A 27,899-nucleotide genomic window follows, 5' to 3' on the forward strand; every position below is an offset into this window, starting at 1 on the left:
TATAGAGTTTCATTTTCCTTTTGAGGTACGGAACCCTAAAAACTATCTGATAATATTCCTTAAATTTAAGTTGCACAACGGACGGTTGCCAATAACTTTAATGAGAACAAAAAAAAAGGAAAGTGGGTTGCACAAGTCAGTATTTCAACTATATCATTAAGTTTATGTACTTATGTAAAATTTTGGTTTAAAGATAAAAGAACCCTGACTTCTGTAGGAAACCACCGCATCCCACCAACCAACCATCCCGAGAAAAATGGGAGGGGAAGGGAGGGGAGGGGGGGGGGGCCTCCAATAAGCACAATACAGTGCGACAAGGCTAAACTTGGCGCGTGGCGAAAATCGGAACTAACGTTGCTGTCAAGTGTCCCCTTTGTTCTTGTTTGAATATTCTAAGCCCACTCTAAACCTTTGTTCTCCAGCAGCGCCCCCCTGTCAATGTCATTCAAGTGCCAAGAAAGCCTTGTCGCACTGTATGTTTTGTGTATTTCATGAAAGGAGCATGGCATGACCCTCAAGGCCTGAACAAAAAAGAGAACGACTCATAATTGAGAGTTGACTTGAAAAAGGGCAAGTTTTCAAGCTTTTATAAACATCGTGTCCCAATAGCTGATCCACGCGTCTGGTGACCCAAGAGCTGCTGCTTATTTCACTCAGCCATTCAGCGAGGTAGGTAATAACGCCAGTGTATTAGGCACAATGCCCATAAATGACCATTTGGACGGCGCAAATTCAAAATTTTAGTGATAAGTTTTGTCCACATGTAAATATGTATAAGTACCTACTAATGATTTTATGAGGAAATAAAAAAATGTTGCTAGCAATAAAAGGATTTTAGAAAATTTTCTTTTCTAACTTATCCTTCTTCTTAATTATGTAGACATTAATGTTTTCCTGTGTCTGTTTGTTCGTTACCCACGAGTCCAAGCATAGTTCATCCAATTAGCTTGAAACTTTGTACCTACAGTTATTGTTGAGACTTGCGGGAAGATTTCTGACACATTACCATCAACCTACAACAGATGGCACCCACGTACGCCGCCCATTAGTTAGTTACTCATAAGGGAAATATTCCATAGAAGGTCTCTAAATCAAAATGAGTCCGGAACTGGGGTTTTTTGATACAATTAATTCCCTTGGCACTTAGTTCCGGTCACTCTTGACACAAGCTATATGCTGTGACGTCACGGATCGCCTCGAATCGAACACACTTATATTTATAAGTCGGTCAAGATCACAACACTAGAGTAGATTGACCGCGCGACGGACCGACGTACGTATATTTAAGTACAAAAACTTGACATAAAGTTTATACCGGTTAAGTAAGTAAAAAACTAAAAACTAAAATTCAGTTTGTTAGTTGGAACTGTGTTGTACAGTCATGGCGCGAGTGTTGGTTTTGTTGTGTGTCTGTTTGTGCTACCAATTAGTGTATTGCCAGTTTGGTAAGTGTTATTTTTAGTTTTTAGCATTATTCGTGATTCTTGTTGGTAAGGACTATTATAAACTAATTTTTAAGTAAGTACTTAGGTACTTAGTTAAGTATGTTTATTTTTATTTTGTTAGAATTAAATGTTAATACGTAGGTAGGTTTACTTATTTGGAGATGTTGTTAATATTCATGAACGTATAAAAAAGCTTTTATATTATGTTCATGCTTATAATGGTGTAGAAAGGTAGGTACCTACTTATAGAATCTGATAAAATATGCTATTTTTTATATTTAAAGCAAAATCTTAATTTATTTTATAATTTACTTTAGTTTATTGTTAATTCTATTTTATTTTATAGCAAAAATTAGACTGTGATGAAAACAAAACCGTCTGAACTAACCGAATGACTAAATAGGGAGGCAGGTTTTTAGGTAGGTTTTAAACTGAAAGCTGACTGAAAATTATAAAAAAATAGCTTTATTTCGATTACAGTTTTTTTAATGAACTATAGCTGATAAGTAGGTATCTACAAATTAAATATGTATAATTTATGTGGAAAGCTGATACATAGTGATATTTTTAAATTAAATTTCAATAAAATTTAAAACCTGGTTTTAGCTTACAGCTATGTAATTATCGCGTACCTACCTATAGTAGGTACGCGATAGGCCGAGATGGCAAAAGGGGTGGGGAGGCCCCGCATACCCGTACAGCTCCCGCGCTAACCCGATGCGGGATAGCGTGGGTGACGTGAGGGTCGTGCGGGACGTCTCCCCGCCTCATAGCCCGATTGCTATCTCGACCTGTTGCATACAATAGGTACCTGCATATACAAAAAAAACTCTCAAAACCTTGTAATTAGTGAAGGTAGGTACGAGTTAATTATTGTTTTCCATAAAAAACAGCATAGGAAAAATTCAAAGGAAAACACGTTTATTTTATGGATTGTATTAACTTCTAACGCTTCACACAAATATAGCAATTACGAGTCAAGAGAATTATTTATGGCAATTAAAAGATTTATTTATTGTTACGTTGCTGCTAATTATAGATAATAGCTGTGTCGATTCAATTCGGTACCTACCTATTTACTTATCATAATACCTACCTAAGCCACATGAGCAGATATCCCCCAAAGCGGTGATAGTCTAATAGGTAAGGTTTATAAGATGCAAGGGGCTGATTTTCTTGGACACAATCTCTAAACTAAACTAAATTAACAGGTCTAAATCTAATGTCATCTTTTCCGCGAGCAGCATTATGAAAGGGATAGCAATAGATTTAGGCGTGTTATTTTAGTTTAGTTTATAGTTTGTGTACAATGGAATTAGCCACAATAGATATGTAATGTAAATCCGTTCCCGGGCACCAGCTTCGGGATATGAGCCTTACATAATGCCATTATAATAATTATAAGATGCCAAATTATTATAATAATAAGATTTAAGATGCCAATTGTTCCCTGGCACAAACCTCTAACTCTAAATTATGCGTTTTTAATAAAGCGATCAATTGTGATATGCTTTTACTATGAACGAAAACATCATGAGGATTCTGCATGCCTGAGAGTTACCATAATGTTCTCAAGGTGTGTGAAGTTTGCCAACCCGCACTTGGACTATGACCAAACTGCATGTGTGGATATGTGTGGATAGCATATTGTGTGTGGATCTAGTCAAGTGTGGATTGACCATGTCATTCTGAGAGGAGACCTGAACCTCGATTGCGGGAAACCTGCATCAATCATTATTACAATCTCAATATAAGTTCTGATTGGCTGGATTTGTGTGATTCTTGTTGCAACAATGTATTGTAGCTAATAGTGAGCGAGCGTCAACCGATCAGAGTTGATTCCGATCGTGACATTGTAGCAGTCATTCTCCTGCAATCGCGCAGCTGTGCTTAGTAGTGGGCCGGTGAAGGGTTTTATTACTCGAGTGATAATCATTCACATCCAAGTAGGTACCTTCTGAATGAAGCACTATATATAACACATCTATATTAACATTAGTAGGTAAACAGAGATCGTTATACAGATCTGTCAAAAAAACCTGCCAAATGCGAGTCAGACTCGTGCACCGAGGGTTCCGTACTACAGTCGTATGTTTTCGTCATTTGGCTCGATAAATCGAAACTATTATAATATGCATAAAAATAAATAAAAATCTTTTTTAGAATGTACAGGTAAAGCCCTTTCATTTATGATACCCCACTTAGTAGGTTTAAAAATTAAAAATAGGTACAAATAATTTTTTTGTGAATACATTTTTTTTTAGATGTAACCACAAATTCACAGATTCAGAATTTTCGGATTTATTCCTTTACTTGTGCTATAAGTACTAGCTACCTACCAAATTACATGATTCTAGGTCAACGGGAAGTAGGTATCCTATAGGTTTTCTTGACAGACACGACGGGCAGACGGACGGATAGACAGACAGACCAGAGTAATCCTATAAGGGTTCCTTTTTCCTTTTGAGGTACGGAACCCTAAAAAAGGGCTAAGTATTCTTTTTTTTAAGGTTAACAACCGATAAGAAGTTAGGTGTGGACTTCACAATGTCAGGAAATAAACTAATCAGCTGTCAATAAATTTAAATGGAATGACTGTAGGAAATGTTGATTAAACCTGAAAGTTTAGGTGGTTTTTCGGCGGCACTCTAGATATTATGAATGAGTTACAATATTCGAGTTTTTTTTAATAAATTAAACATTATTCCGATCCCTGGTTATACTTATAACTATCTAAGATTTGATACACCCTTCCAGCACAGTTTTCCACGCCAATTGGGTAGGTATTTTACTATATCAAAAATAAATTATTTCTCAGTGATTATTAACTAGAGGCTCTTCAATAATACGTAAAATCCACGTCCTGTATTAGTTTTAGGTGTAATAACCATTTTAAATAATCGATTAAACTAAAAAAGTATGTCATTATGATGTGACATTCCAATATTTCATAGAATCTCGCGTACATACATAAGCGCACGTTTTGACGTTTGATAAAAAGTTACTGATTTGACTAGTTGTCAAATACCGTATCCAAAATTCCTCAGTGCTTTGAACACTACGTCTTCGAACAGTGCGTGTTTCCCGTGTTTCCAGTGATGAGATATGGATCGGAGACATGGTCGCTAACTATGGACCACATAAGAAAGCTCAGAGTCACTCGGCGGGTGATGGAGAGAGCTATGTGCGGAGTTTCTCTACGTGATCATATCAGAAATGAGGAGATCCGTAGGAGAACTAGAGTAACCGACATAGCTCAAAGGGTTGCGAAGCTGAAGTGGCAATGGGCAGGGCACATAGTTCGTAAAACCAATAGACGTTGGGGTCCCAAGGTGCTGGAATGGCGACCTCGCACCGGAAGACGCAGCGTTGGCAGGCTCCCCACTAAGTAGACGGACAACATCAGACGAGTCGCAGGGAGCCGCTGGAATCAGGCGCGGCGCAAGACCGTGGCGTGTGAAAGCTCCTACAAGAGACCTATATCCAGCAGTGGACGTCTATCGGTTGATGATGATGATGAACATATTATCTTTACTCGATAATAATAAAAGTAATCACGGGTCTCCTCTCAGAATGACGTTTAGCCAGTTTCTACCATATCTAGGTAGAATATATCATGCTCATCGCCGCGCTGCAGGCCAAGTGCGGATTGGCAGACTAAAGACTTCACACACATTTGAGAACACCATGGAAAACTCTCAGGCATGCAGGTTTCCTCAATGTTTTCCTTCACCGTTAAAGCAAGCGATAAGTATTAATTAATTGTGTGCTACTTTAGCGCTGATTCTAACTCAGAAAAGTTAGAATCAGCGCTAAAGTGGCGATAATCAAGTTGCTTCAAGAACAGTTCGGCAATACCAAGTCCAGTGTACTTGTAATTTGTATTAGTATAGGTCAGTGATTATATCTATTTATGTATTTGCCACGGTATAGGTAGCCAGTGGCCATGACGGAATCGAATTAAGTATTCTGGGTAAATATAGTGTGATTTTCTTTTTTGTCGTGCTTTTGAACTCGGTTTTTTGTGACATTTGCCCGGCATTCGGTACTTTATATTGCTATAGGTACCATAGTTATGACTGCATTGCCTGAGTAGGTACCTATAGCCTATAGATACATGTACTGAGTAATATGAACTGAGCCAGCGCGTGCCAGAACTTCGTCATTTTACAAAAGCCTCAATAGCTCAACCTCTCCAATTTAGAGCCTCAATAGCTCAACGGGTAAAGGAGTGAAAACCGAAAGGTCGACGGTTCAAACCCCGCCCGTTGCACTATTGTCGTACCTACTCCTAGCACAAGCTTGACGCTTAGTTGGAGAGGAAAGGTGAATATTAATTATTTAACATGGCTAATATTCTTAAAAAAAAAAAGAAAGCTGACAGTTTCTCTGCATAACTATTGTTTTCAACACTGCAGGGAGGAACGATCAACGAATAGGAAGTTTCATATACCTAGGTACATATTATACAGGGTTAAATAAAAATATCAGAAAGTCGTAGAACAAAAGTTGTTAGTTTTAATGATAACAATGACGTGCCGACAACTTCCTGATATTTTTTATATTAATAATATTAGAAATCACGTCATGCATTGCCACTGCCAGACACTTAGTATCTTCATAGTCGCTGATCGTTTCTCCCTATGTTGGGGACAAAATATAATATAATATACGCAGATAAACTTTCAGCTTTTACAAAATAATGAAGGTCTGTCACGCGCTGGCTCTTAATCCAGTAGGTAGGTGCTTAGGTACTTTTAATTATATCCGTGTTAATCTTAAGATTTTGGTTTCTAGGTAAGAAGTAAGAACAAGTAGTTTTTGTACAAAAACCTGATTTGTAAGCTAGAAACAAGATATAAAATCAGTGTTTCAAATTCCTTGGCAACTAAAAGTTTGGCCTTTGTTTTTTGGACATAAATATGTAAATCAGAGTTGATCTACACTACGTAGTACGTACCTATATCAATTATTAGATACTAGATGATGCCCGCGACTTCGTTCGCGTGGATTTAGGTTTTTAAAAATCCCGTGGGAACTCTTTAATTTTCCGAGATAAAAAATAGCTATCTCTGTACCAAATTTCATGAAAATCGGTTGAACTGTTGGACCGTGAAAAGCTAGCAGACAGACAGACAGACAGACAGACAGACAGACTTTCGCATTTATAATATTAGTATGGATTGCGAATGTTCAAGTTTTAAACAAACTTCAAGATTTGCTATTTATCTTTTTGTAAGTGTTAAGTTGGTAGGTACTTATCTGTGTATTTTGATTTCATTTTAAGTTTTAGTTGTAAGTCTTAGAAGTTGTACTAAGTATTTCTGCTAAGTACTAAGATAAAGTGTATAAACGGTGTGCAAATTTTAAAACTTTAAACGGGAACTCTTTAATACTTACTGTTAATTTAAAACCTTCTTGACTCGACGTAGATTGCAGTAGGTATTGTCGCAGTTGTCTGAAAGGCGATACACATTCTGCGAAGTAAGGGATGATTTATGCCAACACGTGGCGAGCGCGGGCCGTGCCTTGTTCGCGCCTTGTACCCTCGTACGTTGCACGGCTCGTGCCCACCACGTGTTGGCATGGCAGTAATGTGTATCTGCCGTTAGGGTAGAGAAAGGCAGTCTTTCTTCAGTGTATTTATTATACTATGAAACTTCTGAACTTGACGCGAGATGTATGATCAATGCTAAATTTGCAAACCGATTTATATACTTCAGATACTGTATCTATAGTTATATAGATCATCCTCATGTAAGCTAACATAATCTATTCTCTCCTATAGGCTTCTTCCCTCGCGAGCAACGAAGGTATCAATCGCCATTCGGATTTGGGCAGAACTTCATTCCAAACACAGCGAACAGGTTTAGAAATGCCCTGGGCAATATCCTACATGGTCAACCACAAACTCCTGCTGACAACCCAGAGTACAATTATCCTATCCAAAATCAAAATCGACCAGGCAACCAATATAATCAGTATTATAATAACCGACCAAATAATGTAAGGTTCCCTAACCAAGGATACCAAAATCCAGATGGATACTACAATAACGGACAGAATAATCAAGAATACGCACAAAGACCAGCTGAAAATCAATATCAGCAAACAGGATATGGATTTGAAAATGGTGGAAATAATAATGAACAATTTTTACCTAATAACGAAGGAAATGATCCATATTATGATAATGGATTTGACGCTGGTCAACAGAATGGGCCAGCGTTTGGCCAAGATAATGCAGAAGCCCCAAATTTTGGTAACGAGGGTAATGCACCAAATTTTGATGGTGGGTTAGTCAGTGGCCAACAAAATGGGCCAGCATTTGGACAAAGCAATACAGAAGCACCTAATTTTGGTAACCAAGGTAATGCACCTGATAGTGGGTTAGTCAGTGGCCAACAAATTGGGCCAGCGTTTGGCCAAGATAATGCAGGAGCACCTAATTTTGGTAACGAAGGTAATGCACCTGATAGTGGGCTAGTCAGTGGCCAACAGAATGGGCCAGCGTTTGGCCAAGGTAATACAGAAGCACCTATTTTTGGTAACGAGGGTAATGCACCAAGTTTTGATGGTGGTTTAGTCAGTGGCCAACAGAATGGGCCAGCATTTGGCCAAAGTAATACAGAAGCACCTAGTTTCGGTAACGGAGGTAATGCACCTGATAGTGGATTAGTCAGTGGCCAACAGAATGGGCCAGCATTTGGCCAAGGCAATGCCCCTGATTTTGGTAATGAAGCCAATGGGCAGATTGTCAGTGGACAACAAAATGGGCCAGCGTTTGGTCAAAATAATGGGAATAATGGAGGGCTTATCAGTGGCAAGGAGAACGGGCCAGCATTTGGCCAGAATGAATATACTAATGCACCAACTTTTGCCAGTGAAAATGACGTTCCTCGAACACCAGTACCTGATACCGATAACAGAAACAACTTTGGCAACGAAGGTATATTCAGTTCAGTAATAACCTTTTTATTAATTATACTACTAATTAAACTAAATGATTGGTGGTATATGATTAACACGAGGACAGATTTTTGATATAGCAATTTCTGTAAAGCATGAGCATGGGAGATGATAAGGATTGCGTTTTGTTTAAAAACAAGCCTTAATTTGCTATAAATGGCGAGAAATCTACTTTTTCAAAGAGTTAGAAATAGTAGGAGTGAATTCTAGCGGATTATAGCAAATTAAGCTTGTTTTTACTATTCAAAAAGATTGATTATATCAAAATTAGGAAAATTGGGAACACTTAGATTCCGAAACAAAAAATCATACCGATTTTAGGGCAAACGATAGGCATTATGTTATTATAAATTCAAACTCAGAGACATTCGAATTCAAACCTAAATTCTAAATACCTGAGCTAGAATTTTACTTCATAATAAGTAATTAAAGTCTCTGAATTTGCTTTAATTAAAGTAATAACTAGTAACTAACCTACATTAAGTATAAATTATTGCACATATAAGTTTAATGACATTGACATTACTAACTGTATAAGGCTGCTATAAAAATTGTGATTAATATTGTAACTAACTATTTTAGATTTGGTAATATTCTAGATACCAATAACGACGTAAGTACAAAGTGTAAGTTTTCAAATTATAAGGCTTCAAAAGGCTCTGAATTTGAACCTGTAGGAAAAGTTCAAATTGTTATCAAATTATTTCCATTTAGAAGGATTTTCGTCAACTTATATTGCGAATTTTTATTGTTCAAAAAGTCATACTTATAAGTAAGTAGTATAGTCAGTAGTAAACATAATTATGCGCGAGACGTTTAGGTTTTTAAAAATATTGTGGAAACTCCGGATCAAAAACTAGGTACGAGTATGTCTGTACCAGATTTCGTCAAAGTTGATTAAGCGGATGGGCGGTGAATTCAAAGAGATAAACAGACTGACAGACAGACACACTTTTGGATTTATAATAATTAATTACCTAGTAAATATAGATCTCCCTTCATCAATATTTAAGTCTACAGACATTTAGAATTTTCTTTCATGTGTCAATTTGTTTATTTATATTGTGATCATGATGTCCAAATGTCGTGATTTAACAAATTATTGTAAATCTGATAGATTAACACCAATTTTCGTGATGAATTATTTTATTTAAAACTTACACTTAGATACTGATTGAAGCATGTTGTAAGTATGTTAGTATAGTGAGTAGTTATTTGTGTTGTATTTAACCACTTTGTTTGCATGTAAGGTTAATATTAACTATTAATTGTATGTTCAAAGCGTTGATGGACACAGAAATTAACTCTAATGGAATAAGTGACAATTGTATGCACTTCTGCATAAGTACATAGCGATATTTTTCATTTTAATTCCTTCATGTTACCTATTTGGAAAATATTTTTATTCAAGGGCTAAATTTTCTTCTTACTTATTTTTTTAAACTATTTTCCCAATAAAATTAAACCTACGCTTGGAGTAGCTACGACAATAGAACCTACGATCTTGTCTATCCCACAAATCGTTAAATTATTCCGGCTTAAAAACTACTAACCGCAAAACAGTAACAGACAGTTATTGTTAATGGACGTAGTAAGTAGGCAAAAAATAAATGAAATAATCTGTTACAAAACCTATGAATAATACTTATGTTGGACATAATGTGGATTTTTTTTTACTATGCGGTTGGTGGTTTTCTTGGTACATTTTGTATTACAATTCACATAACAATAGTCTATAGTACAAAATAATATATCTCTGAACAACCTTACCTCTTCCAAATTAGCGCGTTTTTTTCAAAACCTATTAACAAAAAAAAAAATTGTAATTATATCAGTCGCGGTTTGATGGCCTCTACTCGTGTGGCCTTAGGCTAAGCTATAAAATAATAATTAAGGAACACAATGCATCAATTAATAATTTTGTTAAGACTGGTTCTGGTCCAAGCTCAATATATGTATACGGATTCGTTTGTAGACACCTACCTAAAATCATAGCTATTAATAATTAATAGCATCAGCTATTGTAATTATTTAAATCTAAATGACGACCTCCCTGGCGCAGTGGTGAGCGCTGTGGTCTTATTAGTGGGAGGTCCCGGGTTCGATTCCTGGCAGGGGTTTGGAATTTTATAATTTCTAAATTTCTGGTCTGGTCTGGTGGGAGGCTTCGGCCGTGGCTAGTTACCACCCTACCGGCAAAGCCGTGCCGCCAAGCGACTTAGCGTTCCGGTACGATGCCGTGTAGAAACCAAAGGGGTATGGGTTTAATAAAAACTGCCATACCCCTTCCAGGTTAGCCCGCTATCATCTTAGACTGCATCATCACTTACCATCAGGTGAGATTGCAGTCAAGGGCTAACTTGTATCTGAATAAAAAAATAAAAAAAAATCTAAATAAACTAGCTTATGTGTCACACTTTCAAACCCCTATTTCACAATCCTTTAGCGGATGCCTACGTCATAATAGCTATCTGCATGCAAAATTTCAGCCCGATCCGCCCAGTAGTTTGAGCTCTGCGTTAACAGATCCGTCAGTCAGTCAGTCAGCCACCTTTTCCTTTTATATATTTAGATAAACCTTTGTTATATTTGCTTGTAAATTAAGTGTAGGTAAGTAGTCCTTTTCAAATTCACTTTTTCAAACTTTTTGTTAATATTGCGTAAAAGGCTCAAAAAAAATTTCAGTTCCTGTAGCTTTCAGATAAGTTTCAAATCACTCAATAAGAATTCGGTAAAGTTCATCATTGTAACTACCGACTTTAGATTTTCCTTGATATTCAATAATACGTAGGGTATACCTCCTTACGTATGTACCTACATAATGTCAATCCATTCCATCAACCTGCTTGCGTCCACTGCTGAGTGCTGGACATAGGCCTTTCCAAGAGCGCGCCACCAAATACGGTCCTCCGCCTTCTTCATCCATCCGCTCCCCACCACCTTCTTCAGGTCATCGGTCCTACATAATTAATGTAATTGGTTCAAATCCATAACGCCTCAGGCCAACAGTTTAAGAACTATTGAGGTGTAATTTTGGGATTTCCAAATCCCTGACGGCCAAATTCTCATGCATACCTTAAATCCTTAAATGGCCTCAAAATAGTTTAACAATTAATTCGTTTCGTTGGATTAATTTGTTTTATTGATTTTGGAATTTCCAAATCCCTGATGGCTAAATTCTCATATAATATACTAGGTGATGCCCGCAACTTCGTCCGCGTGGATTTAGGTTTTAAAAATACCGTGGGAACTTTTTGCTTTTCCGAGTTAAAAAGTACCTAGCCTATGTCCTTCCTCGGGATGTACGCTAACTCCATCCCAAATTTCATCAAAATTAGTATGAATTATGTATCACACATAATACAAAAATATCCAATCGCCTCAAAATAGTTTGACAATTATTTCATTTCGTTCAGTTACCTATTTGTTTGATTAATTTTGGAATTTCCAAATCCCTGACGGCAAGACGGCCACATTCTCATAAGTATATGTATATATATATATATATATATATATATATATATGTGTATCATACATATACATACTTTTTTTTTTTTTTTACGTAGTTTTAATTTCATCTTTATTACATGTATAATATTACAATAAAACTTAAAGCTAGCCTTATCTAATTACTATATAAATCATGACCGCGTGGAATGGTGCCAAGAATACTGGCTGCATTTCCTCGCTGGACAGCCAGGCTGATCCGTTGCGCAAAAAATGAGCCAGCCCTTCTGTCACCATGAGGCTATTAATCGCGGTGAAATGTCTCGTAAAAAATTTTTAGCACTAAGACTTATACATACTTAATATAAAAATATCGAATTGTCTCAAAATAGTTTGACAATAATTATTTCGTTTCGTTCAGTCACCTAAGTATTTGTTCGATTAATAATTATGGTTCGATTGATTTAGGAATTTCGAAATCCCTGACGGCCAAATTCTCATATCACTCATAATATAAGTATGATTTGTTTAATGATGTATAAACCAGTTGTCGATGATGAGATTCATATTGAAATGTTTTTCCTTGTGGTCAATAGTCATTGAGAGTGTTTGGAGAGACGACCAAGGTCGGCTACTGGCAGGTCAGGTGTAGTTTATGTGAGGAGATTTAGCAAACGTGTCTAGACTCTAAGCCCTGTTTATTGTACACTGAAGTGTATAATTATTATTATACCATAATAAATTCACAGGGGAAACTTTTGCAAGGAAATAGTTTATTTTGTTTCTATTTGAGAATTGACTGTAAGCCATAGACCAATTCATCAAATGACACCACTGCAGGGGTGTCGTTTACAACGTATAGCCTTAAGACTAAGGTCTTCAATGACTGTGTCCTACCTGTGATGACGTATGGAGCGGAAACGTGGACACTGACAGTTGGCCTCGTCCACAAACTAAAAGTCGCTCAGCGCGCTATGGAGCGAGCTATGTTGGGTATCACTCTCAGGGATAAAATCCGGAACGAGGAAATTCGCAGAAGAACAAAAGTGACCGACATAGCTCAAATGATTAGCAAGCTGAAGTGGCAATGGGCAGGTCATGTCTATCGCAGAACCGACGACCGATGGGGCAGACGTGTCCTGGAGTGGAGACCGCGTACCGGTAAGCGCAGTGTGGGACGACCTCCAGCCCGCTGGACCGATGACCTGAACAAGGTGGTGGGGAGCGGGTGGATGAGGAAGACTGAGGACCGTGTTTGGTATATGAAAAATTTAAAACTGAGCAATTACATCGAACATAACATGCCAATAGAGAGATCGACCTCGGTTCGATATGCACCTCTATATTGGTTTAGTTAGACGTAATGTTTGTCAGTTTGTCACTCAATTATTCATCGTAACCGGACCCAAGTTAGATATTTTTGCAATGATTCAAATATCACGCACATATAGGCTATACGATAATTTAAAAAATTAGAAACACGACTGCCTTAACTAAAAGTACTTAGGGAATAAAAAATCACACTTGAAAATAAAGTCGCCATTTGAAACGGATGGACCGAAATGAATGCGGTTTTTTATTCAATGGCGTGTTTAATCACTTCAATCGAAATGTTTCTTAAGTATGTTTGATGAAAAGAAAATCGGTTGAGCCTTTTGAAGGTCTTTTCAATCGGTGCAGTACCAAGCTTAAAATATATAATATAATGTAGGTACGTAGATATTAAAATATATATTTAAAAAATCACAACGGAGTTATTCTAGGAATAAAACCTAAACAGGATGTAGTATACATATAAATATCTACCTATTTGTAAGTAAGGCCACATCCGGCGTTTTGTCACTTGGAGAAAATAATAAATCATAACAATTTATCGACAACTTGATTTATCGAACGTTTAGTCTGTATCCATACGTGTTTGTCATAAGGTAATTTCTATGAGTTAGGCATGAGTTATGACTGATCCTATGATCCTACCTACTATTTATTATCTAAATATATAAAAGGAAAAGGTGACTGACTGACTGACTGGCTGATCTATCAAAGCACAGCTCAAATTACTGGACGAATAAATAAAGTCGTAGTAAATAAATTAAGTAACATTTCGATCATAAACATAATGTCGGAAAATAATACCATTCGTAATCCATTGACGCTTCACTTCTTCAGTGGCAAAGGTCTGCCTACATAACATTATCTTCATTTTTTTTAGAAGAGACATGCCCAACCGTAGATAACGGCATTGGAACATGTATCAACATCAAGCAGTGCCCGCCCTACGTGAAATTGCTGCAACAGGCGCAGTCCAACTCTGGAGCTCTCCAGGTGTTGAGGAAAGCACACTGTGGCTTCGATGGCAACACCCCTAAGGTAATTTACTTTTCTCCCACATGCTCGGAATCGGCTACTTTAGTGAAGAAAGGATTTCATTTTTTAGTTGTTCTAGAACACTAGAACAACTAAAAAATGAATAAAGAACACTTTAAAATTTATTGGATATTATTACATATTAAATTACATATAAGGAACACAAAAAATACTTATAATACAGATAAAAAAACAAGTAATAACAATTAAGTAGACCTAGGTCATTGGGTCTTTACTGGCCGCACACCAACAATTTCTAAGAGGACTATAATGGAAATTGCTGGACAGTTTCATACTGATGTGATGACGAAATTCTTTATGGTGTTTTCAATTCTTTATGGTGGTTAAAAGTAGCCTATGTCCTTCCCCGGGATATAAGCTAACTCTGTACCAAATTTCATCGAAATCAGTTGAACGGTTGGGCCGTGAAAAGCTAGCGGACAGACAGAACTTTTAACTATAATATAACAAGATGATGCCCGCGACTTCGTCCGCGTGGATTTAGGTTTTTTAAAAATCCCGTGGGAAATCTTTGATTTTCCGGGATATAAGCTACCTCTGTACCAAATTTCATCAAAATCGGTTAAACCGTTGGGCCGTGAAAAGCTAGCAGACAGACAGACAGACAGATACACTTTCGAATTTAGAATCTTAGTATTGATTTTTTCAGGTCTGCTGTCCCCGCCAAACAATACCCGAAGTGACCCCAGCACCAACGCCTGCCCCTACCCAGGCTCCAACAAAAGCCCCTACTGACACAGCTGCTGGGAAGTCCTTGACAGATGACTTCATATCAGCCTTCCCTGTTCCACCCGAGTGTGGATTCAGCAATGCAACATTCAGCAGAGTTGTTGGTGGCATTGATGCTAAACTTGGTAAGAAATACTTTAGTTACTGTGCTAATTTCGTAGCTGATACTCGTTTGCCGTATTGAAAGCACTGAAAGGCATCGTTGATAGATGAGCAATGTTTGCTAAACTTGGTAAGAAATACTGTTATTACTTATGCTAATTTTGTGTCTGATAGTTATTTACTATGTTAAAAGGTATCGTCCATAGATCTGTATTACAATGCTAAACTTAGTACGAAATTCTTTTATTTGTTGTGCTAATTTTGTGGCCGATGGTCGTTGTCTTTCCTACAAGGCATCGTTGTAGCAAAGACAGCGATCATCGGCCACCACGAGCAGATCAACCCTCGCTAAACTTGGTAAGAAATACTATACGCTCATATAGATCTCAAATTAAGTACGGGAAAGAAAGAACTCAGGACAGAAGAAGATAACCCAGGACATTAATAAGAAAAACCGGTCAAGTGCGAGCTGGACTCGCAGTTGAAGGCTTGCGTACCATTGTTCAAGAAATAACACTTTTTTCATAGTGGCTATTTTGAAATTTTTATTTTTTTTATGTTATAGCAGCAATAGAAATATACATTTACGAGATACAGCCCGCTGATAAACAGACGGATAGACGGATGGGCCTCGGAGGCTTATAGTAATAGAGTCTCGTTATCACCCTTCGCGAACGGAACCCTCAAAAGCAACGTTTTATTTTCCTGAATTTTCAGGCGCCTTCCCATGGATGACGCTGCTCGGCTACAAGGGCACGAGGAGTCCTACCACCAGCTGGCTCTGCGGCGGCTCCCTCGTCAGCCACCACCACGTGCTCACTGCTGCTCATTGCATACACAACCATGAGGACGATTTGTAAGTTGCCAATAGACAATAGTAATAACCTGCCGCAGCGTGTGGATGTGATCTATGGCACTGAAGCCTTTTCGGAATCCGGCTTTATCGGGAGACTGTAAACCGTCAAACCTCAGATGAATTATTCTAAATCTAAGCCGTCAAACCTACGAGCGAGACGATTCGTGATGAATCTCGAAAACAACTTATAGGCAGGGCCATCTTTAACCTATTGGAGGCCCTGGGCACATTAAAATAATTGGGCCCCTATGATCTTGACAGAGTAGTGGGTCGGGGGTAAACAAGAAGGATCGAATATAAGTCAGTCTTGACTATAGTTAGCTATCTCTATGGTCCTGTGTTTGAGTGGGCGTTCTTGACCTTTGATTTTGTCGAAATAAATATGTTTTCGGTAATAAAATATCGGTCGGTCGGTTATAGTTTGGTGATCTGGCAGGGACTAGTGGGCTGGGCGGGGATCTATCGTGGGCCCTGGGCACGTGCCCAGAGTGCCTAGTAGGAAAGATGGGCCTGCTTATAGACATGGCTCAGCAGCAAGATGGGTCTATAATTCTTCAGCAGGGTATTATCACCCTTTTTGAAGAACAGCACCACTACGCTTGTGTGCCATGTCATGTGGGCAAGTTGCGGGGAGTCGCAGGATTCAGGCGGCGCAAGACCGTGGTGTGTGGAAGTCCCTACAAGAGACCTATGTCCAGCCGTGGGCGTTTATCGATTGTTCATCTATCATAATATAAAAATGAATAACTTTAATGTGTTGCTCATCGCAAATCTCGAAAACAGCTGAACCGATTTCGATAATTCTTTTTTTATAATATTCCTTGAAGTACGAGGATGGTTCTTACGGAGGGAAAAAATTTAAAAATTTGAATCGACTGTTAGGCGGAACGAAGTTCGCCAGGGCAGCTAGTGATAAATATAATAGAAGTTGAAGAAGCTTGACCGTTATAACAGAGACAATTACTAGTTACTCTGTGTAGTTACTAGACGACTAAAGAATCTCCTTACCTCATTTAGTTACCTTATTTCATATGAATTATCTTATACACTCTATAAGTGTGGGATGTAGTTCTTTTTCGCCTATAGAGAAACCGGGCTGATCTTATAATACATGACGTGATAAAGTTATTGAGACATTAAGTTGTGATTAAGTCATTAATATGTATGTCTGATTAATAGATACCTCTTTAAGGCTTTAGGAACTATGTTAGATATAACTAGGTTTTACTGGAATAATGCTACACATAAATTATGATAAAACACTGCTTATTATAAGTCATGATTATCCATACTCCATACTAATATTATAAATGCGAAAGTGTGTCTGTCTGTCTGTCTGCTTTTCACGGCCCATTCGTTCAACCGATTTAGACGAAATTTGGTACAGCGATAGCTTGCATACCGGAGAAGGACATAGGCTACTTTTTATCCCGGAAAATCAAAGAGTTCCCACAGGATTTTCAAAAACCTAAATCCACGCGGATGAAGTCGCGGGCATTAGCTTGTACTAATACAAGTTGTAGTACCTAGGTAGGTACCATATAAGATTTTTATGACGACAGTAATTAGTTTGCGTAGGAATACGTTTTTTTTTCATTTAGCGTACCTACCTACCTCCTGCTTGTACCTATAATACCGGGTGTAACCAGAAAGATAGCAAAAACTTACCGTTATTGTTATACTAGCTAAACACAATCCAACACCAGTAACCATTTGCCTCATTTTGTAGTTTTAGTGATTTAGTAATATCCAAACCCGCAATGTATAGCGTGCAAAACTCGGGTCAATGTCCCGGCGCCTATCACTATTGACCTATTGACTCCGAGTAGCCTGCTTACGTAACGTTCGTTGACCTCTAGGTACCTCTATCGTCAGTCAGATGTTTTATTTGGAATATATGATAAACTTTTATAAAATTATAGGTTTTTTTATAATTTTTTTGCGTTTTTTTGTGGTATCATACCAGTAATCATCAGTACTATCACCTGTCTTCGTTTTTGCTAGCGTTCTGGTTACATCTTGTATATGTTCATGCCTATCTTACCTTTGCACAAGTTTAAAAAATCTATTAAAAATATGCTCCTGAAAAAAGCATATTACACAATTGAAGATTATCTAAATGATAAAAGAGCGTGGATTTGACCTGCAGCTCGTTCCAGCAACGCACAAGACTGCAAATACTATTTTATACATGGCATAATCTTGTACCTATATCAAATATTTGAAAAGAGCAACCGCCGAGTTTCTTGCTGGTTCTTCTCGGTAGGAAAGGCATTCCGAACCAGTGGTAGATGCATCCGACTATTCGTAAGTACTTGTAAAAATTTATTCGAATAAAAAAAGATTTTTATTTTATTTTTATTTTATCTTGTCTGTGTTCAACACTGACTGTTGTCGCCATCATAAATCCATACTATAACCATATCCATATAAATCTTATGTCTGTCTGACTGACTGTCTGTCTGGTATCTTTTCACCGTCCCATCAATTTAGCTGTTTTGGCAAAAGGTAGGGATAGCTTAACTTGCATCCCAGAGACGGACATAGGTTACTTTTGGGAAAATCAAAAAGTTCCCATGTTTCCCATGTTCCCCAGAAAGTATCAAATTCATGGGCGTCATATTCCAAACATTTTATTTTTGTTTTTACTTGCATACCTACATCGAGTAATGTAGGGGGTACCTTAGACTTTATGTATCAAAATAAATGATTCCTCGTGAATAACATATTATCCTCGTAAATAAAGTCCGTATCCGCTTCAAGTTCAAACACATTCGGAGTTACGTATTAAAGTGCTATTAAGCATCATTATTGTTGAGCATGTATAACGTACCATACTCGCAGCTAACTACCTGCCAGTGAACTATTACACTATTCAATCTGTCAATAATAAGGTACCTAATTGTACCATGCAAGCAATTTTACGAAGTACATAAATAATCATCATAAACTATGTACTTATTACTTTATTTTTGCACTGCAACTGCAAAGTGTCGCTACTAGATGGCATTAACAGTCGCTTCAGTACTGAGAGAACATACATGTCACAAATTTCGTCACTGGCAGCAAGCGAAACCGTGGCCGAGTGGTCAAGGCGTCGGGCGCGAACCCAGAAGACGCAGTTTCGAATCCTGCCGGTTACGCAATTTTTGATATGTATTTAAAATTAGTATGTACTAGCTTATGCTCGCGACTTCGTCCGCGTGGACTACACAAATTTCAACCCCTTATTTCACCCCCTTAGGGGTTGAATTTTCATAAATCCTTTCTTAGCGGATGCCTACGTCGTAATAGCTATCTGCATGCCGAATTTCAGCCCAATCCGTCCAGTAGTTTGAGCTATGCGTTGATAGATCAGTCAGTCAGTCAGTCACCTTTTCCTTTTATATATTTAGAAGATTAGGTAAGTAAAAAGTCGTGATAGCCTAGTGGTAACGACCTCCGTCTCCGTACTCCTTTTCGGAGTTATGTGCGTTTTAAGTAGGTACATAATAGGTTCTTGGACTGTTGTAATAAAATTAATTATTAACGTCACGCTGTACGGAAAGTGAATAATGACGTCACAACTCACAATGCGTAAACGACAAATATTTTGCAATTTTAGGGTTCCGTACCTCAAAAGGAAAAACGGAACCCTTATAGGATCACTTTGTTGTCTGTCTGTCTGTCTGTCAAGAAACCTACAGGGTACTTCCCGTTGACCTAGAATCATGAAATTTGGCAGATTAGTGGGTCTTATAGCTGGCTTTAGGGGAAAAATCTGAAAACCGTGAATTTAGGGTTAGATCACACAAAAAAAATTAAATTGTGGTCATGAACTAATAATTAGTATTTTCAACATTCAAGTAAGATAACTATATCAAGTGGGGTATCATATGAAAGGGCTTCACCTGTACATTCTAAAACATATTTTTATTTATTTTTATGCATCATAGTTTTTGAATTATCGTGCAAAATTGTCGAAAAAATACGACTGTAGTACGGAACCCTCAGTGTGCGAGCCTGACTTGCACTTGGCTGGTTTTTTTTAACTGAATAGAGTAATTTCTCCTGGAAAATATTTCTTATGTTACGCTTTAACTGTGAAGGAAAACATAGTGAGGAAACGTGCATATCTGGGAGTTTTCCATAATTTTCTCAAGAGTGTGAGAAGTTAGCCAGCATTGTGAACTATGGCCAAACCCTTTCAATACTGAGAGGAGATCCGTGCTCCGTAGTGAGTAGGTAAGATTTGTAAGTTTGTTTGTAGGGGTAATCTCTGAAACTACTGTACCGATTTTGAAAATTCTTTCACCACTAGAAAGCTACATTATTCCTGAGTGACATAAGCTACATTTAATTCAAAAAATAAAGATCACTACGAAAAATTTAATAAGCTACCCGTGGCTACGGCGAAGCCACCGTTTGTATGAGTATACCTTTACTTAGCCTTAACTTACCTTGTTTGTCAGATACGTAGTCCGCGTGGGCGAGCTGGACCTGGCGCGGGAGGACGAGGGCGCGACGCCCATGGACGTGCTCATCAAGAACAAGATCAAGCACGAGGAGTACAACCCAAAGGCCTTCACCAACGACATCGCCTTGCTGGTGCTGCAGAACGACGTGCAGTTCACTGGTAAGTTGAATACTGAACTGACTTAAAAGCAAGTGATCTATATAGGTAGTTTAAGATTTAACCCGAATGATAGGCTGACGTCATCTATCATCGCTCTTGACTATTGACTTGCGGTGGCTCACATCACACCTAAAATCACTAAAATCACCCTATTATATTAAGTTAATATTTATATAGCTATAATATAATTATGTAGGTGTGCTTAGTCTTTGTTTTCCTATTATTAGACATTGAAATATGTATGGTGCTAAATAATTAAGTATAGTTGTTAGTTAGTGATTTTTTTTTATGTTTCCGTGTATTTTATTAGTTATCATTAGCTGTTTATGATTCCGTGGCGTCACCCGGTTCAGGGTACCTGCTGAAAATCAGCGCTGTATGTTCTTGTGCAACAAGGCATACAGCATAATGCTGAGCTGGGACCCTTTTTTCGGGTTGTGCCACACAATATGACAGTTTGTTCCGGCGCTTCTTTTGCTTGTTCTCAGGTGGAATAAGCGCCGGAATAACCAGCTCTTAGCTTTAAGTTGTGATGTGTGGCACAATGGTATAAATAAACGTCTTTTCTTTCTTTCTTTCTTTCTATTATAAAATAATGAAAAAGTGTGTTTGTTTGTTGGTTTGTCCTTCAATCGCATCGCAATGGAGCAACGGATCGACGTGATTTTTTGCATGGATATAGATAAAAACCTGGAAAGGGATATATGCTACCTTTTATCCCGGAAAATCAAAGAGTTCCCACGGGGTTTTTAAAAACCTAAATGCACGCGTACGAAGTCGCGGGCATCATCTAGTATTTTCATAAGTATATATATTTTTATAAGTATAAGAAAAAAGTTCCCAATTGTTTTTATCTAGAAAGCATTTTGCTTTCCTGTACATTTGTATTTGTAATGAGTAGGTAAATATTGGATGTACGCAAATATGGAAATCCGGTCTCAATCCTTTGTTCGTCATGCTTTCTTTATTAGGGAACTGGTAACTCCCATGTTCCAAAGAATTTAAGTTCATTGTTATTTACAGAGACTATAGGTTAGTATTTAATGTAGGGCCAACGGGAAATTGCGTTTTTGACGTTTCGATGCCAGATATTTTTTTTTATTTTGTTTATTTGAAAGTAATCAACAGCGTAAATACATAATTGTTATTTAAATTTAAATCTAGTTATAACAGAATGCCAAAAGAGATTACTTAAAATTATAATTAAAACTATTTTTAACAGAATAGATTTAGAATAAATGTAGGTATATACAATAATAAAATTACAACAGTGTGTGTGTATGCTTGTGAGTGTGTGTATACCCCCATAGGGGTTGAATTTTTAAAAATGCTTTTTAGCGGATATCTACGTAGTTTGAGCTTTGCGTTGACAGATCTGTCAGTCAGTCAGCTTTTCCTACTATGTATATATATAGATTTAATTGATGTGTTTGTACTCTCTTCTATTCAGATCTCATAAAACCCATCTGCATACCAATGGAGAGTAACCTGAGGTCCATGAACTTTGAGGACTACAATCCTTTCATCGCTGGGTGGGGCGACCTGGAGTTCCGTAAGTCATTTTTAAAATATCGAGCAATTATTAATTACTACACTTAAGTTAGTACACGTAAGTACCCTAACGGTAAATTAGTACCATCTCAGTCGCATCCGATATCCGGGATCCTGAGACGTCTTATGCTTGACGCGGACGGTAACGCTGGGTTTTTAGTGGGTATGCTGAAGGCGGTTAAAAAATCCGCGAGTGAATCCCACAAACCCCGCCCTTGTGCGGCATGTCTAATAGCATTTTTACCAGCGGAAAAAAAAGGGTAAATTAGTACCAACAACCAATAGAAGAGCTATTTCAGCCAACAATCGTGTTCGACGAAGCCCTCAAAATTAGTATGATAGGATGACATAGGGATGACATCACTGAAATCAGTTTGGTATTTGTTAGAGTACAGTCAAAGTCAAATTCAAATAATTTATTCAAAGTATCATCATCATCATCATCATGATCAGCCCATCGCCGGCTCACTACAAAACACGGGTGTCCTCTTAGAATTAGAAGGGTTTTAGCCATAGCACTACCACGCTGGCCATGAGCGGATTGGTAGATTTCACACACCTTTGAGAACATTATGGAGAACTCTCAGGCATGCAGGTTTCCTCGCGATGTTTTCCTTCGCCGTTAAAGCAAGTGATACTTAATTACTTAAAACGCACATAACTCCGAAAAGTTAGAGGTGCGTGCCCGGGATCGCACCCCCGACCTCCGATTAGTGGGCGGACGGGCTAACCACTAGGCTATCACAGCTTAATTCAAAGTATATTGGCACTAAGTATATTGTACACTTTTTGATTGTTGATTGTTGGATTTGTAAGATGATTAGGTTTAAGACATTTATTGTTCCACTAGCTTATGCTCGCGACTTCGTCCGCGTGGACTACGAAATTTCAAAACCCTATTTCACCCCCTTAGGAGTTGAATTTTCAAAAATCCTTTCTTAGCGGATGCCTACGTCATAATAGGTATCTGCATGCCAAATTTCAGCCCGATCCGTCCAGTAGTTTGAGCTGTGCGTTGATAGATCAGTCAGTCAGTCAGTCAGTCAGTCATTCAGTCAGTCAGTCAGTCAGTCACCTTTTCCTTTTATATATATAGATAAAGAAATTTCCACTTGATGGAACTTACAGGTTATGTTATTAAAAAGTGGGTTACAAAATTTCATCAAACACATAGTAATTAAAATATGTTAAGTAGGTATTCATAGATTATATAAATTTCTAATAGGTACATATTAAGTATGATAATTATTTTATAATAATTAGTACCTATAATAATTATACTAGTAGGTAGTCTTAAAATGACGGTGATAATTACTCGTAATTACGTAAACTTAAAACTACGAGTAAAGCTATGAGGGTTCCAGTGGCCACAGTTCACCACAGTAGTTATTATTTTACTTTATATTCGTGTAGGTGGCCCAAAAGCGACCCGCCTGCAAGTGCTGCAGCTGCCAGTGGTGTCCAACGACTTCTGTAAACAAGCGTACAATGCGTACAAAGCGCAAGTCATTGACGATCGAGTTCTGTGCGCCGGCTTCAAGAAGGGAGGCAAGGACTCTTGCCAGGGCGACAGCGGCGGCCCCTTGATGCAGCCTATCGTGAGTTAACCCCCCTTTTACTGACTTGACTCAATGTTATAATAAGTATATATATAGGAGTTTTAAACCCCTATACAGACGAGACATCGTCGCTAACTATGGGCCTCATAAGAAAGCTCAGAGTCACTCAGCGGGCGATGGAGAGAGCTATCTGCGGAGTTTCTTTACGTGATCAAATCAGAAATGAGGAGATCCGTAGGAGAACTAGAGTAACCGACATAGCTCAACGGGTTGCGAAGCTGAAGTGGCAATGGGCAGGGCACATAGTTCGTACAACCGATAGACGTTGGGGTCTCAAGGTGCTAGAATGGCGACCTCGCACCGGAAGACGCAGTGTTGGAAGACCCCCCACTAGGAGCCGCTGGATCCAGGCGGCGCAAGACCGTGGCGTGTGGAGGTCCCTACAAGAGACCTATGTCCAGCAGTGGACGTCTATTGGTTGATGATGATGATGATACAGACGAATTTGACGACCTCCCTGGCGCAGTCGTAAGCACTGTGGCCTTATTAGTGGGAGGTCCCGGGTTCGATTCCTGGCAGGGGTTTGGAATTTTATAATTTCTAAATTTCTAGTCTGGTCTGGTGGGAGGCTTTGGCCTTGGTTAGTTACCACCAGAATCATGAAATTTGGTAGGTAGATGGGTCTTATAGCACAAGTAAAGGAATAAATACAAACACCATGAATTAGTGGTTACAATTACATCACGGAAAAAAAATTGAAATGTTTCAATTTTCAAAGTAAGATAACCACAGATATGTCCAGATTTGCAACTAGCGTGGCCTCCTCAGTCCTCAGTCCCTCTCGCTCAAGCAGATGTACTTACTTGTGAAATGTCATTCCTTCTACACTTCACGTTGTTTGCCAAAATCTCACGTACAAATACATTTTGGCAAACAAAAAAGAGGGGCCACGGTGATAAGGACAAAACATAATCATTTTGTCACGTTCTAATAAGAGCTTAAATGCATTTAGCTATCTCGCTCTAACAGTAAGCGTCACAATAGGGCTACTTCTAATAGTTTTGAGAAGATAACTATACCAAGTGGGGTATCATGTGAAAGTCCTGTACTAGTTCATTCTAAAATAGATTTTTATTTATTTTTACACATAATAGTTTTTGATTTATCGTGCAAAATGTCGAAAAAATACCCGAGTACGGAACCCTCGGTGCGCGAGTTTGACTCGCGCTTGGCCGGTTTTTTTTCTTTTATTAATTTATTAAGTACTCTCCTTTTACAGTATAATTCCGAGACCCTGAAGTTCTATTTCTACCAAATCGGCGTAGTATCGTTCGGCAAGAAGTGTGCGGAGGCCGGCTTCCCGGGGGTGTACACCCGGGTCACCAACTTTGTGCCGTGGCTGCAGCAGAACATGCTCGGACCTTAGACAGTCAAGTGGAAACACGAGGAATACTACTAGGACTCATCAAATTTTATTTAAGGTGGCATTTCACTAGACCGAATCATATAAGCAGAGCAGTTGTTTGTTTGAAACTCATTATCTTCTGACTGACTGACTGATCTATTAACGCACAGCTCAAACTGCTGGACGGATCGTGCTGAAATTTGGCATGCAGATAGCTATTATGACGTAGGTATCCGCTAAGAAAGGATTGTTGAAAAATCAACCCCTATGAGGGTGAAATAGAATAAATTTGAAATTTGTTTGTCCACACGGACGAAGTCGCGAGCATAAGCTAGTTGCATATAAAAATAGGGGGACTATATAATATACATATATATAGTATATACCTACTTATATATTATCTAGCTATGGCTATACATAGAGTTGTTTTTTTTCTGTTAACTTTTAGTGATAGGGCAGGGTGATAGAAAGCCTAGACTACTTTTTACCACGTTTTTTTAAGTCGCTTTCTTGTCTATCTTTTTATCTATTCGATCCTTTTGCAATGCGTTTTAAATTAACTTTCTGATGAACTAGGTACTTGAAATTTTAAACCTAGAACTGGATGACACTGCAATTGACATGTTTCTTGTCTATCTGTTTGTTTGTCTGCTCGGTACGTTTGCAATAGATTTAAAACTGACTTTCCGTTGAGCTGGAGATCAGAACAGCTGTGTCACAATGCAACATTAAGTCGCTTTGTCTATCTGTTTGCAATTGGCATTTAAATATTAATTAAAATAATGTCCAACTCGCTACGCTCACGTTTATGAAGTCATGATTTATTTATAAAGTTAATATTTAAAAATCGGTCGAGTCGAATGCCACCTTAACTAGTGATATTAAAAACTCATTAGCTATAAGAATAGTTAAGTTTATATAATGACAATTTAATAAGAATTCACTAGTTAAAGATAACATTTTGTGGTTTAGTTTAAGCTAAAGGTAGACTGTTAATTAAATACTATTCATTTCAATTAAGAAGACCATCGGCAAGATGCAATAATTATCGGTAATTTGTTTAGAAAAACATCCTCTGTTGATTAAAAAAAGTTGTAAATCGGTCCAGAAATCTCGAAAAAATCGGTGTGATATTAAAAAAAACGGGCCAAATTGAGAACCACCTCCTTTTTGGAATGTTAATGAGCAACAATAGAGTCGAGACCGCGTATGCGCAAGCGCAGTGTGGGACGACCTCCAACCCGCTGGACTGACGACCTTAAGAAGAAAGCGGGAAGTAGGTGGATGAGGAAGGCGGAGGATCGTGTGTGGTCGCGTGTTCTTGGGAAGGCCTATGTCCAGCAGTGGACGCAAACAGGCTGATTGATTGATTGATTGATTATTTTCAAACAAGTCCAACAAAAATATGGCGGTGCTCTTCTTCGTTGAAATGTTATAGTATTATAGTTACCAGTGGTGATCGAAAGACCAACAGGCGCCAAAAATATGTTTCAACTAAGAGGTAAGTAGAGCCTAGACAATTAGACAATAATATATTGCATTGTGCAAGTTAAGGTACTCTGACTCAAGACAGCAAATTGATGGGTGGCCGAATATTAGTTTCACACATTAACGTAAAATGTTTTTTTTTCTATTTCTGTTGTTTTTTTAAATGATACCTACACTTTTATGTCGGTTGGTGTGAACGAGCTTTAAAAAGTTTATTCCGTCCAAATTAATAACTACCTACCTGCCTCTACCTGCGTACTCACTAATTTATATTATTTTTACCTACTAGTCTATTACTGAAATAATATTTCTATTGTTATTTTATGTTTGACACAGTACCTATTTATTTATTGATCATATTATTATTTTAATAAAAATCCTCCAAACCTTAAGACAGGATTTCCAATATCTAAGTACTGTATAACTAAGAAACTATCTACTTACTCTAACAGTATTTTACTTGGCTACTTTTAAATCAAGCGTTAGAAGTAAGATAGCAACAAGCGCATTAGGCAACCGCAAAAGCATTCAATTTTTGGCCACATTTTCACATCAGGTGTGATTGCAATCTAGGGCTAGTCCTAGTCTAGGCTAGTACCTAGTAGTCTAAGTAAATTACTGTAGTTACTTTATTTTAAAGCTAGATCTGACAGTGTGATCAACGCCTTAATAAAAAGACCTTTTTATTATGCTCCAAGTATCATGTAAAGGATTGTAAACCGTGGTTGTAAATATGAATATGACATAACACAAAATATTGTAATAATTTATTGTTACTTTTTTAACCAGTGATTCGATTTTATACTTAATAATAAAATTAATTATTATTAATTTTGTTTGATGTTTTCTTTGCCTTGTTTTCGTAGAACCGAAATTAGATATTATTTTTCCACGATTCTATGAAAATTTGTCAGGTTTCTAGTACCTACTATTTTTCTACTAGTCGAAAGTTACATAGAAACCTTCACGCAAATGTTGACAACAACTGTACGAAGAACTGTGTTTCAAACTCAGATATCTATAGAACTAGCGAACGCATAGCTAAGAAACGAACGAATACAAACATATTTTTTTATGATACCTATAATACGTATGGATATGAATTAACGATAAATTATTATTTAGATAAAAGAATTAACCCCAAGCAATCTAAGCAACATACGGCATTACTGATAAAACTAGCACAATTACTTATCGTAATTTCTGTACTAAATTCCTTAATCACGTGGTGGTGGTGGTGTGACCAAGACCTTAGACCAATAAGGTCTTGGTCATAATTGGCCATTTTCAGTAAGTATAGAAAATGCTTTGCGGCTCTGGCAGATTATTGCTTGGAGACAGGAGG

At 37.8% G+C, this 27,899-nt stretch overlaps 1 protein-coding gene across 8 annotated transcripts; it reads left to right on the plus strand.

Annotated features, from left to right (window-relative positions):
* The first annotated feature begins 1,254 nt into the window (after positions 1-1,254).
* On the plus strand, positions 1,255-27,385 carry LOC117992533 (venom protease-like). Of its 8 annotated transcripts, XM_069505810.1 has the most exons (11): positions 1,255-1,445; positions 7,234-7,992; positions 8,101-8,132; positions 8,211-8,403; positions 14,074-14,231; positions 14,899-15,103; positions 15,798-15,936; positions 20,388-20,551; positions 22,002-22,103; positions 23,516-23,700; positions 24,941-27,385. In XM_069505810.1, exons 1-11 carry the CDS (start codon positions 1,382-1,384, stop codon positions 25,085-25,087), a joined length of 2,148 nt encoding a protein of 715 aa, XP_069361911.1. In that variant the 5' UTR covers positions 1,255-1,381; the 3' UTR covers positions 25,088-27,385. The 8 variants fall into 8 exon arrangements, with proteins under 8 accessions (XP_069361911.1, XP_069361908.1, XP_069361910.1 ...); XM_069505807.1 differs by having other exon boundaries at positions 7,234-8,132; XM_069505809.1 differs by having other exon boundaries at positions 8,101-8,403.
* The last annotated feature ends 514 nt before the right edge of the window (positions 27,386-27,899 follow it).

The sequence above is a fragment of the Maniola hyperantus genome, chromosome 21 (assembly GCF_902806685.2).
Source record: "Maniola hyperantus chromosome 21, iAphHyp1.2, whole genome shotgun sequence".
In the NCBI taxonomy this organism is placed as follows: Eukaryota; Metazoa; Arthropoda; class Insecta; order Lepidoptera; family Nymphalidae; genus Maniola; species Maniola hyperantus.